This window comes from Cervus canadensis, chromosome 11 (genome assembly GCF_019320065.1).
Source record: "Cervus canadensis isolate Bull #8, Minnesota chromosome 11, ASM1932006v1, whole genome shotgun sequence".
In the NCBI taxonomy this organism is placed as follows: domain Eukaryota; kingdom Metazoa; phylum Chordata; class Mammalia; order Artiodactyla; family Cervidae; genus Cervus; species Cervus canadensis.
Window position 1 is genome coordinate 5,389,446 of NC_057396.1, and position 14,077 is coordinate 5,403,522.

Here is a 14,077-nt window from a genome sequence, read left to right on the forward strand (position 1 = left end):
TATGATGAAAATGAAAACACTAATTTAAAAAGCTATGTGCACCTCAATGTTCATAGCAGCATTATGTGCAATAGCCAGGATATGGAAGCAATGCAAGTGCACATCAACAGATAAATGGATAAAGAAGATGTGGTACACACACACACACACACACACACACACACACACACAGAGGAATATTACTCAGCCATAAAAAAGAATGAGATTCTGCCATTTGCAATAACATGGACAAACTTAGAGAGTATTATGCTTAGTGAATGAGGCAGACAGAGAAGAAAAACACTATTGTTATCACTTTCTTGCAGAATCTAAAAAATAAGACATATGAAAGTATATAACACAACAGAAATGGACTCACAGTATAGAAAACAAGCCAGTGGTTACCAGTGAGAAGTGGGAAGGGGGAACAGGCAAGATAGGGGTATGGAATTAAGAGATACAAACTACTATTTAAAATATAGATAAGCAACAAGGATATATTATGTAGTACAGGAAAATATAGCCATTAGCTTTTAGTAACTTTAAATGAAGTATAATCTATAAAAATATTAAATCACTGTGATGTATACTGGAAACCAATATGATATTGTAAATCAACTATACTTCAATAAAAACAAAACAATGAACAAAAATGTATGGATATATGTAACAATTTCAATATTTCTATCTCTTTAAAAACATGGCTAAAAGTATTAAAATTTTCCAGTATTTCTTATACAAAGACCCCTACTTTGATTATATGTTAGAAAAATATTTGTTTCTCAGATTATATATGCAATATATATTTTTTCTTTTATCAGAGAATGAGAATATAATTTTCATATGTTATATCTTTATATTTATGCTACTGGGAAACTATATTTCCTAATGCTTTTCCTGATCATCTCAGACATATGTTTTCTTAATGATTATATTTATTTATTTATTTTTTCATTTATTTTTATTAGTTGGAGGCTAATTACTTTACAATATTGTAGTGGTTTTTTTCCATACATTGACATGAATCAGCCATGGATTTACATGTGTTTAATGATTATATTCATTACATAGCTTTAGTAGAAAAAGCATGGGACTTGGAGTCATAGATATTTGGATGAAAATACTATTTTTGCTATTTATTGATAATAGCTCTTGATTTTTGGCAATTCTATTTCCTTCTCTGCAAAACGAGGTTTTAAAAAATACGTATTTGCTAGGATTGCTGTGAGGTTTAAACGAGATAATATGTATAAAGCACTTATTACTATAATTGGCAAAGAGTAGAAATTCAAAACAGTTAACCATCATAATTTATTTATCATACTTCCCTTTAAAATATCAAATCTACATGACGCTTTCATTTTCTGGAAGTAGTATGAAAACTAAAGTTACACTGTGAAGTGGCTGGATAAGAAGAAAGCAAAACCTTTAGTGAGAGAAGTAATATTTAAAAATCTAGTTTAAAACTAGAGTCTCTGCGTTTAGCTTCCCATCTGCTATCATGGCCTGTGTCCATTCAGTTGGGTGCTTATTAAGTGCCAGACACTGTTAAAATCTGGGGATAAGGTAAAGAAGTAAAAAAATTCCCTTGTTCTTAAAATCTCATGGTCTAATTGAAGAAAGATGTAAATATTAAATCTAAACTAACTCTCACTTTATATCTTAATATTTATTCATACCTTTGGGAGAAGAAAGAGTTGCTTTTCTGATTTTTTTCTCAAATCTTATGTATTTCTGACTAGTCATCTGATTCCTACTAGTAGAAAAATGTATGGGCCTATAGTCCATTCTTTTAGAGGAAAGTAGCTTCATGAGGAGTCAACCAGGCCTACTAAGGGCAATGGCATAACATAGAGAATTAATTTTCAAAAATTAAAGGAATTCTGTATTTTTTTCCTCCATATGAAACCTTCCATACATAGCCAATTAAAACAGAGCGGCCGCTCTTTTGGAAAGATAATGAGAGGGTTAGGCACACCTATTGTTAGCTAATAACAATTAAATTTAACAAATATTTTTACCAACTGAGCTATCAGGGAAGCCCCTAAATTTAACAAATATTTTAAAGAAGAATAAAGGAAAGTACTATAATAACATTTATTCACCTATTTAGAATAATTTAAGCAAATATTTTTCACTGTGCTTACTTTGACAGAAATTTTGACTATAACATTGCAGTAATAACAGAATGATATGGGATAAGAATCAAACCACATTTCTTGTCTTCCCTCTTTTAAACTAACAAGTCATGGGAAAAATAGAAGTTAGCAAAAGTTTCTAATTTTAGTTAAGCAAAGGTTGGGTCATTTGCTTAAAAGTGTTAGCTACTAGACAGACAAGGGTACAGTATTATGGGTGATGTTATTTCTATAAGGCTGTTATTGTTCAATTTTAATATCTTGTACATTATCAAACCACAATAAGAAAAAGTTCACATTTTGCCTATAAAAATATATAAATTTATTCTTACCAGCAGCCTTTTCATTTTGACCCAGAATATTATGCTGTCTTTTCCACATGGGAACCAGTTCTTCTCTAGTAGTTTTAAGAGTCACAGGGGGATGACTTTCTTCATATGTTGGACATCTTTGGGGGCAATATAACATCCCATCTTGCGGGGCAACAGTTTGACTGCCATTTGAATGATTTATTTTCGTTAATGTTTGGCACTCAGAAGAACAGTATGGTAGAGCTGGCATCACAGTGTCTAAGTCAGAACAAACATGAGGGAGTGGAAGACTACTTTCTTGATTCCACTGATTCAACTTGTGTTCTGTTGGAAGCATATGTTTTGAATTAAAGTAGTTACATGTACTGATGTTTTGAGAATTTTCAGGCATTACAGACTGACACTGAGATACTTGTATATTTTTACAACTTCTAATATTTAATTGAGATGGAGGAGGAGGATGAGGTACAATTAATTTACCCTGAGCTTGTAAAAATGTGCTGGCTTTGCTCGCAGACTGTGGTCGAATAACAGTGCCTTTTCTGTTCATACATACAAAGCCTGACTGGACTTTAGCAGACCTTGTTCTTCTAACGACTTTGGCTTCACTCCTTTGTGGGTTAGTTTTCTGAGTTTTGGAACCACCACTCTTTGCAGGGGATATAGTTTCCTCCTCTGTGGAGTCTGGCCAGGCTTGTTTAGCAGTGCTATAATCTGAAGGTATACAGCAGTTCAAAGGCACATGGTCTATTCCAGATCCTCCTAAAGCAGTGACGTTTTCAGAGATAAAATCGTCCTTGGGCTCTTTCTTATTAGCAGAATCCACAGCAGAAGCAGGAATACTAGGCATGTTGCTGGCAGCACCACTTTTAGATCGAATGTGGAATGGTTGAGACCACTGTTGAGATACTCTTTTTCTACTCTTCAGCAAATGACTATCTTCAGCATTTTTCCTTGTATTGCCAGTTTCATCAAACCATCTCAGTTTTTTAATAGTTTTTGGAGTTTCTGCACTTTTCCCTCTTTCTTTTGTTAATTCAATACTATCTCTGATAACTGCTGCTTTTTGATTTCCTAACTTAAAGCCTTGGTTTGTAACCAGTGCCTTAAAATAATCATGCTCGTATTTAGATTCTTTCTTTAAAATACTTTTAAGAAATCTCACACTATTCTTCTCACAAATATTGTATTTCATTTTCTTGTGCTGATTGACTAAGTCACAATTAGAAATTATATTAGACAATGATTTTGGTGCTTCAGATATTTCCTGTTTTTCGTCTTTTGAATCAGAGTTGTGAAGTATATAGGTGGCTTGAAAATTATCTGAAAATAAAGACAACTCTTCCTCATTACAATTAAAATATTTTGTCTTTTCATCTTTAATGTCTTTCATTTCCCCTAACTTGTCAGAACACTGCACTGGGTCAATTTCTTTTATGTGTATACTGCTCTTTGGTAAAGGCCTAGCTGATTGTGTATTCAATGGCAAAACTAAAGGTGTTGCCAAAGGTACAAATGAAGTAGGAACTGAAGTAGTTCTATTTTCTTGAGTCATTTCAGAATATTTTTCTTGGTCTGAAATTATTGTGATTTCCTGGGTTAGAGAATCTGGAGTGGCCCAGGCTTTGCTGAATTTAAATTTTGGGCTCTCAGAAACTAACGGTCTTTCTCTTTTGAATGCTTCAGAAGAGTCAGTTGTCCTTATAACACTAGTTTCAGATGTGTTTTTGCTTTTTTTATCTTGTACAAATATGGATGGACTATATAGAATGGCTACTGAATTATTAGCAGTATTTATGGCTCTTTCCACAGTTCTACTCAGAGTAGATGGATTTTGTTCTTTACTATTAAAGCATTTACTTGAGTCAGGGAGAACATTAGGTTTACTAAAAATATCTGAGAAAATATTTGGATCATCTATATTTACAAGCCAATTATTTATGTGTTGAGTTTTAGAGAATGACAGTTTATCTTCATCAAAGCAGCTTAGATTAGCTGATTGCAGATTTGCTGATTTGAGGGAAATGGAATTCTGCTGCTGGACTGATGTGGAAGGCTCCTTATTAAGTGTTAAATATATTTCTTCACGTTCCCCAGCCTCAAGACTGTCTATACTTGAGAGGGTTTCAGAATTTATTATCTGATTAACTTCATCACGAAATTTCTGAAAGAAAAAAAAAAAGTACATTGTTTTATAGTTTAGAAATTTTAAATGTCAACATTAATGATTCAATATACCACTGTTACTTGGCACATAAAAGAGAGTGCTATGACCACAGACAGTATAGGTATATAAATAATCTATATCCCTGGAGCAGTCCTCACAGTGAAAAAGAGGGAGCCAGCAAAGACAATAAAATGTATTTGCCTTAGTTTCTTCACCTTAAAGTAACTACTCAATTATCCTAGCCATTAGTTATAGCTTAGAAAGTAATTTTTGCTATTGCTGTTCCATTCAGAGAATAGAGTTTCCTGAAGGTTTCATAACAGCATGTGAAATTCTGAAAAATAGTTATTTACAAAGGGTATTTTTTTTCCCCTGAGACTCAGACTGGACTTGAATGAGGCTCTTAAAAGCCCTATGACTCTAATATGACTTTCCTATTGGCAAGGCTATATCTTCTTATAAAAGTTAATCTCATGTTCTATAAAAATATAAGATGTTTATGAAAACATGCCTGGATCCTGCTGATTTAATACTTAGATGGAATGCATGCACTGATGGTGGTATTATTATTTTTAAATTCCCCAGGTAATTCTAATGTGGATTTAGGACTGAGAACTACTGACTTTAATGGATCATTTTTGGACATTTAGCACAGTAATAATTTACATGAATTCTTTATAGTAAGAGTCTCATCATTACTTCAATTGTATCTAATGGAAAATATCATTTTTAATAAAGTTTCATGAACAATCACTTCAAAGTATTGTTATTGTTGTTCAGTCGCTAAGTCATGTCCAACTCTTTGCCACCCCATGAACTGCAGCACGCCAGGCCTCCCTGTCCATCACCAACTCCCAGAGTTTGCTCAGACTCATGTCCATTGAGTCAGTGATGCCATCCAACAATCTCATTCTCTGTTGTCCCCTCTCCTTCTGCCTTTAATCTTTCCCAGCGTCAGGTTCTTTTCTAATGAGTCAATTCTTTGCATCAGGTGCACAAAGTATTGGAGCTTCAGCTTCAGCACCAGTCCTTCCAAAGAACATACAGGGTTGATTTCCTTAAGGACTGGCTAGTTTGATCTGCTTGCAGTCCAAGGGACTCTCAAGAATCTTCTCCGGCACCACAGTTCGAAAGCATCACTTCTTTGGGGCTCAGCCTTCTTTGTAATCCAAATCTCACATCATACATGACTACTGGAAAAACCATAGGTTTGATTATATGGACCTTTGTCAGCAAAGTGATGTCTTTGCTTTTTAATACACTGTGTAGCTTTGTCATAGCTATTCCAAGGTGGTGGTTGTTGTTCAGTCGCTCAGTTGTTCCAACTCTTTGCAACTCCATGGACTGCAGCATGCCAGGCTTCTCTGTCCTTCGCCATCTCCTGGAGCTTGTTCAAACTCATGTCCGCTGAGTCAGTGATGCCATTCAACCATCTTGTCCTCTGTTGTCCCCTTCTCTTCCTACCTTTAATTTTTCTCAGCATCAGGGTCTTTTCTAATGAATGGGCTCTTTGCATCAGGAGGCCAAAGTATTGGAGCTTCAGTTTTGGGATAGACTGGTTTGATCTCCTTGCAGTCCAAGGAACTCTCAAGAGTCTTCTACAGCACCACAGTCTAAAAGCATCAATTCTTCATTGTTCAGCCTTCTTTATGGTTCAACTCTCAAAAGCATATGTGGCTAATGGCAAAACCATAGCTTTGACCAGATGAACTTTAGTTGTCAAAATAGTGTCTCTGCTTTTTAATATGCTACCTAGGTTTGTCATAGTTTCCTTCCAAAGAGAAAGGATCTTTGAATTTTGTGGCTGCAGTCACCATCTGTAGTGATTTTGGAGCCCAGGAAAACAAAAGTCTGTCACTGTTTCCATTGTTTCCCCATCTATTTGCCATGAAATAATGGGACTGGATGCCATGATCTTTGTTTTTTCAATGTTGCGTTTTAAGCCAGCTTTTTCACTCTCCTCTTTCAACTTCATCAAGAGGCTCTTTAGTTTCTCTTTGCTTTCTGCCATAAGGGTGGTGTCATCTTCATAACTGATTTTATTGATATTTTTCCCAGCAATCATGATTTCAGCTTCCTCCAGCCCAGCATTTCCAATGATATACTCTGCACAGAAGTTAAATAAGCACGGTGACAATATACAGCCTTGACATACTCCTTTCCCAATTTGGAACCAGTCCTTGTTCCATGTCTGGTTCTAACTGTTACTTCTTGACCTGCAAACAGGTTTCTCAGGAGGAAGGTAAGGTGGTCTGGTATTCCCATCTCTTTAAGAATTTTTCAGTTTGTTGTGATCTACACAGTCAAAGGCTTTAGTATAGTCAATGAAGCAGAAGTAGATGTTTTTCTGGAATTCTCTTGCTTTTTCTATGATCGAACAGATGATGGCAATTTGATCCCTGGTTTCTCTGCCTTTTCTAAATCCAGCTTGAACATCTGGAAGTTCTTGGTTCATGTATTGTTGAAGCCTGGCTTCCAAGGAGAAGCATCTTTTAAATTTGTGGCTGCAGTCACCATCCGCAGTGATGGTATAGTCAATGTTTAAAACTATTTTTAATTTCACATATATAACACAGATATTTAAAAAGCATTAATCTGTATAACATATGTAGAAATAAATTCAAGAAGACTTTAACTTGTTAATTTAGTGAAAAAGTTAAATGAACTCAGAGAAAATTAGTTCCCTTAAAATTTTACACAAATTTTAGAAAATTTAAATATTCTGATATCAAACAAAAATTTAGTATTTTTTTTAGCCCTGAAAATAAACTGAGAAACCAATGAAATCAGTTACAGATTAAAAATATTTTAGTTTGAAAAAAAAATTTTAGTTTGTATAGTTAGTACTTATTGATACACTATTGTAAATGTTTTGCAAATGGTTCAGAAGAGTTTGATATTACTAGCCTTTACTCCCTGCCTGTCACTTCCTTCAACCTAACTCGAACAAAGGAAAGCACAGCTCCTCCAATGTCTGTTTTTGGAACAGAGTTATTTAATTGGTAATGAGGCTCCTAAAAGCTCTATGATTCTAACAAGAATTTCTTCGAGATTGCATCTAATGAGATATAGAAATCTGGATTAGAATGTCCTTTTAGACGTAAGTATGATGTCTGTGGCTTTAATATTTCTCTTTGCCTAGGTCTGTGGTTGCTTCATTTCCCAAAGCACCTAAAAAGAAGTTCAGCAACCTCTTTTTTTTACTCAGAAATTTTCACTAAATTAAACGTTTTTTCTCAGAATTTTTCTTATCACTAAAAAATGAAACATTGTGATCAGCTTCAAGTTTTGCTTGTAAGTTACTGATATAAATTGTACTAGACTTAACATGCTTTGTCTTTTAGTTTTTAAATCAACTTTATTGAGATATACTTATTAAAAGTAAAATGCACTCATTTTTTGGTTGTTATTGTATGTTTATGGAGTAAAACTCCATAACATAAAAGTTGGCTTAAAGCTCAACATTCAGAAAACTAAGATCATGGCATCCAGTCCCATCACTTTACGGCAAATAGATGGGGAAACAGTGGAAACATCAGCTGACTTTATTTTTTGGGGCTCCAAAATCACTGAAGATGGTGACTGCAGCTGTGAAATTAAAAGATGCTTACTCCTTGGAAGGAAAGTTATGACCAACCTAGACAGCGTATTAAAAAGCAGAGACATTACTTTGTCAACAAAGGTCTGTCTAGCCAAGGCTATGGTTTTTCCAGTGGTCATGTATGGATGTGAGAGTTGGACTATTGCAGAAGAATGGATGCTTTTGAACTATGGTGTTGGAGAAGATTCTTGAGAGTCCCTTTGACTGCATGGAGATCCAACCAGTCCATCCTAAAGGAGATCAGTCCTGGGTGTTCATTGGAAGGACTGATGTTGAAGCTGAAACTCCAATACATTGGCCGCCTGATATGAAGAGCTGACTCATTTGAAAAGACCCTGATGCTGGGAAAGATTGAAGGCGGGAGAAGAAGGGGACGACAGAGGAAAAGATGGTTGGATGGTATCACTGACTCAATGGACACGAGTTTGGGTAAACTCTGGGAGTTGGTGATGGACAGGGAGGCCTGGTGTGCAGCAGTCCATGGGGTTGCAAAGAGTTGGACACGACTGAGTGACTGACCTGAACTGAATGAAGTGAAACTAATAATAATCAAATAATTTTTTATTTTAAAATATAAAATGTATTTATTCACATCGTTGAAAAGTTACCATTTCTTCAAAAATTTATGTACAAAATGCCAAGAAAAATTATGATAGTATCTTATTTCAAACCAAAAATATACACATGATGTATAGAAACTTTAAAAAACAGAACACAAGCAATGTGAATATAGATTATTTCAAAAATATTTCCAAAGACATAGCTACAACTTAAATTATGTTAAGAGAAATAAGTAATAGTGTTACCTAATATATTTACATTTGTGTAAATTTGTGTGTCATTTTTGATGTGGACTATTTAAAAAAAGACTCTTTATTAAATTTTACAATATTGTTTTATATTTTAGTTTTTTGGCCACGAGGCAAGTGGTATCTTAGCTTCCTCGTTAGGGACTGAATCTACACTCCCTTAATAGGAAGGTGAAGTCTCTACCACTGGACCACCAGGGAGTCCCTAAATTATCATATTTTAATGTATAGTTTGATGGGTTTTGACAAATTATTTACCCATAACCGTCATACTGAAATATTTAAGAAATTTCTATGTGTTGAAAGTTCCCTCGTGCTTCTTTGTAGTACATACCTACCCACCACTTACAACTACTAATCTGTTTTTTGTTACTATATAGATCTGAGTTTTCATTTGTTATCATTTTCATTCTGCCTGAAAGACTTCCCAGAGGGTCTCTTATTGCAGATACTGGTGTAGTACAGTGGTGTTCAGCTGTTGTTCATTTGAAAATGCCTATTTGGCTTTCATTTTAGAAGGACATTTTAGTTAAATATAGATTATAGGTTGGTAGTTTTTTTTCCTTGTCAGAACTTTGAAGATAATGTTTCACTGTCTTCTGGCCTAAAATTAGTGTGGTTCATCTTACCTTTGTTGACTTGTATGTAATACATCTTTTACTCCCTTTAGCTTAATTTAATTTTGATGAGGTTTTTTTTGTGATGGGCTGTGTGCACATACATATGAGTGTATACTTACTTATCTTGAAGTTTGTTGAGCTTGTTTAATTTGTGGATTTGCAGTTTCATCAAACTTGAAACATTCCCAGCCATTGTTTCTTTAAATCTTCCCTCTCCTCTTTGTGAGATTAATTAAATGTATGTTAGATTTAGATATTGTCCCTCATGTCACTAACATTTTGTTAAATATATTTTTTCCGACTTTTTTCTCCCAATGCTTCAGACTGGATGATTTCTGTCCACTGATCCTTTTGACTGTAGTGCCTTCATTGATAAGTCCAACTAGTATAATTTTAATTTCAGGCAATATGTTTTTCAGATCTAGAAGTTCTATTTGGTTCCTCCAAAAATTTCATTCTCATTATGTTCACTTTTCTTTAATTCTTTGAAACTATTTGTAAAAGTTACTTTAAACTCTTGCCTGATAATTCTATTATCTCTGTCATTTATAATTATATTTACTATTTTTCCTCCTGGTTATGGGTCATATAGCTTTCTGCTTTTTCATATCTAGCGAGTTCTGAGTGTTGGACATTATGAACATTATGCTGTATGTCTAGATTTCAGTCTTCTTTAAAAGAGTGTTTCTTTTTTTGACAGGTATTTAAAATACCTATGGATTTTTTCTGAGGCCTGTCAGGAGGATATGTCCAGGTAAAAAGCCTATGTGATCATAGGGCTTACCTCATTTGTTTCCCTTTTTTCAAGACCATCTCTTATACTACCTGTTCTGTACAGTTTAAAAATAACTGTTTCATATATTTTATTCAGAATTATAGTTGTGTGTGGCAGGATGGCACTTCTTCATAGCCAGACAAAGTCTCCTGCTTTGCTTTTCTAGCCTTGCCTCAGTTGCTCAGTTATTGGATAAACTAGGCCAAGGTTACACATTTAATCTTGATATCAGCATACTAAGAATCTTATAAATGTGTGCAATTACTCATAAAAAATAAAATGCATGAACATTTCAGGAAGTTTAGTATGAAATCCATACTCATTTGTAGGAAAAACCAAAGTAAACACCATACTAGAGAGAAGAGAAACACCATTTCTAGCTAATTATGCCATATGTTTATCAAGAACTTAATATCCACATGTATCATAATTTTCAATTTGCTTTTTATAATCAAATCTATAATGATACTTAAGATACATTATACTTTCAAATAACTTTCATATTTTTCAAAAAATAACATTCATAAAGCATATTTTTTTATGTATGGGACATGGAAAAAGAAGAATAGCTGCAGAGAGGAAACTGGAGCAAAAAGCTAAAAATGCTACAACCTTTTCTCATTAGTATCTGTGATTAATCTGTGCTGATTCATCCAAACATACCCTTGGCTAGTGTGATATGTTTCTTTAGTGGAGAACAATGCAAAATGGGACAGAATTATTGCTAGATATTAAAATATTAATAATGTATTTAGAGTTTCATACTTGCAAACTGCTTAGATGCTGATCTTCTAGGAGTTTCTGCGTTTCCTCCAGTTTAAGCTGGAATGCATCTTTGTTAGTAGTCAAGTTTGCCTTGCTGTTTTCCATTTCTTGACCACAACTGATTTTGGATATGAGATATTTCTGATGCTTATGATCATTTTTTGACAATGATGAAGGCAAGTCATTATCTATAGCTCTGTGAACCACACATAAAAAATGTTTAGTATACTTAAATAAAGTTAACATACAAATGACATATTCATGTAATATGTGTTTGTGTGTGTCCAGATAATTACATATAAGGATATTGGAGAAATATATAGATATATTAGAATGGGAATTTAAAGGAATCAATAGTAGAATAAAAATGGATGTGGGATTATAGTGTCAATAAAGCATTCCATCTTCATGTAGGAATGCCCAATTTTTCATGGCTTTGTTTATTAAATCCTATTCCTCTACTGTTTGGGATAGATATTGAAGTAATTACTATAGATGTACAGAGTCAGTCCTCAGTTCTTTAAGAGCATCCCTATCTGGATAATAATATGCTGCACTACTCTTAGTTCTGAGTTGATATCATAGATGGTGGTATCCCTATAACTCTAATAGAGTTGGTTGAAGATTCAAGCAGTTAGAAAATATGAAAATTTCTTCTCAGGGTAGACTGGAATTTCCATCTAACTTTAATACGTTTGGAAGCTTGGATTCCATGTAACTTTACTAGGTTTGGAAGATATTAACATATTTTTCTCAGTTGTACCGCAAATATAAGCATGGTTTTCATGGCACTGAGGGGGCACCTTTAATGCAGAGCCTATTTTTAGTGTGTTAAAGTGCCACCTCCAAATTATCAGTGGATGATATCATCCTCTTTCAGAATTTTGCATCTTCTGGAAACTTACAGCATGTTACACTTCAGTATATGAACAAAGTGAAAATAAAAAAAAAACAAAGGAAAATTTTTTTGGGGGGTGGGTGAGAGATGAAAGTATATCAAAAGCTGGCTGCTATTGCATAAGGGCTGGCAGTATGAATCCCAAGGGTATTTATCCCCAATTCACTTGAATTATCCTTAATTCAATGAGGATTAAAATACTTTGAAAAGTGCCTTGTGGTCACATGTGACATATATCTATCTCCAATACCCATATATATCTTTATTTGGACAGACTGAAATAGTCAAAGTCAATCATTACTAGATTCCTGACTATCCTTTTGCCATCACAGAGAGATCGAGGAGAGCAAAAAGGTATCTAAGTTCCTAAACACTGAGATTATGTTTCTCTAATTCTTTTAGGTTTCCTACTCTTACATATTCCTTCCCTTTTAGTCACCCTTCCCAAATGAAATATTGCTAAATCTACAAACATATCTAATAAACTAAATTTATTTACCTTTTAAGTTGTCGTCTCTCAACTTTTTCTTCTCTATTTCTTTCTTCTCTACTCCACTTGCTTCTCTTCTCTTCTCTACTTTCTTCCCCCAGTGAGGAGGATTGAAGGAATGTACAGGAATAAAAGAAGATGGGGAGGCAGAAAGACAGGAAGAGTGAAGCATGGGGGGAAAGGAAGAAGAAATCATAAAAGAAGAAGAAACAGAAGGGATAGGAGAGGGGAAATCTAAATTTGCTGAAGGCAAATATGGAGAGGGAGATGAATACAAAGGAGAGGAAAAAAGAGGGATAGATAAAAGAGGTAAGAATGGAGAGGTAGTAAGGGAAGGTGAAGGAGAGGAGGAAAGAACAGATGAAGAGGAAGAAAGCTGTAGAGAGGATGAAGAAGAGGATATGGAATTAGAAGGCGAAGACAAAGAGGAGGATGGAGAATTACAGGGAGGTGGATTGGACAGAACTGACACAGGTGGATGCCCTACAAAGGCCTGGGGAAGATTTGACAATGCTATGGTTTGTGGGACAGATTGCTGGACTGATGGAAAAGGATCTAACTGAGCAGGATGTTCAGGCAATGGAGTGACAGCAGAAAGAGCAGGGACTGGTTGATGAGGGGGATGACTGCCTAAACAGGAAGGCTTCAAAACACGAAAACCTTCCGAAGGGGTTGGAGGAACAGTCAGTCGAGCTGGAAGGGAACGATGGACAAGGGCAGGCATTAGAGTAGTTGGGGTTGAATGCTGTGCTGGAAGGGAATGCTCGGGTCTGAAAGTTTTGTAAAACAACTTGCTCTGTGAGTCAGAATCAGGAATGACTGGTGAACCTTGGGGTGGGTGGGGTAAATGGTCAGGTGGGCCAGAAGGAATTGGGGTTGGTAGATGAGGGAAACTGCCAGGAAAGCTGGAAGTAACTGAGGCTGGTGGGCGAGGAAGATACTTGATCGGGTTGGATGGTAACGTGGCTGGTAAGAAGTTCTTTGGAAGAGCAGAAGGGACAGATGGATGGATAGGCTGGCGGGTGGGAGAAACAGTTGGATAGCTAGGAAGTATTTGGGAATGGTGGGATAGCAATGGGGCTCTGAAAGCAGATAGCTTATTAGGTAAGTGGGGATCAGGTGTGGAGGTAGCTGGACAGGCAGGAATGGATCTGCACAGGTGGAAAAGCATTTGAACAGGAAGTAGAGAGACAGCCTTATTAAGATGGTTTTTCGCTTTGTTGGGCTGCCCCTATATTTTCAATTCATACTATGCTTTGTTCTGGCGGTCCATGCATTACGTCCTTCTGGTCAACCAGTGTCCTCTCATGAGTTGAGAAATGTACATACGTTACTTATTCAGGTTCCCCTTTTCTCATTCCTTGCCCTTTAACAGTATTTTCACCTCTCAGAAGTCTGATAGTCATACAGATAATGAATATGGGCTAGAAAATTTGGTTGAAAGTGATGATACAAAGGGCAAATAGAGGTCAAACAGATTACTGCTCAGCTTTGGTCAGATTTTTCAGGGTAGGTAGTCTATGG

General features: G+C 35.3%; 1 protein-coding gene across 10 annotated transcripts in view; it reads right to left on the bottom strand.

The window, feature by feature from the left end:
• The window catches only part of CEP126 (centrosomal protein 126), a 105,929-nt gene that overhangs the window by 25,928 nt on the left and 65,924 nt on the right, over positions 1 to 14,077 (bottom strand). For 8 of the 10 annotated variants that reach the window (XR_006272012.1, XR_006272013.1, XM_043481702.1 and 5 more), the window contains exons 5-6: positions 11,166 to 11,361; positions 2,450 to 4,592 (exon numbers count right to left, since the gene is read on the bottom strand). Coding sequence is in view for 8 of the 10 variants with exons in the window: in XM_043481702.1 (XP_043337637.1) it covers positions 2,450 to 4,592; positions 11,166 to 11,361 (2,339 nt within the window). In the remaining 2 variants the exon portion in view is untranslated. Of the gene's footprint in view, positions 1 to 2,449; positions 4,593 to 11,165; positions 11,362 to 12,562; positions 13,256 to 14,077 lie in introns of those variants that run through there. The other 2 variants (XM_043481709.1, XM_043481708.1) reach the window with 2 other exon arrangements.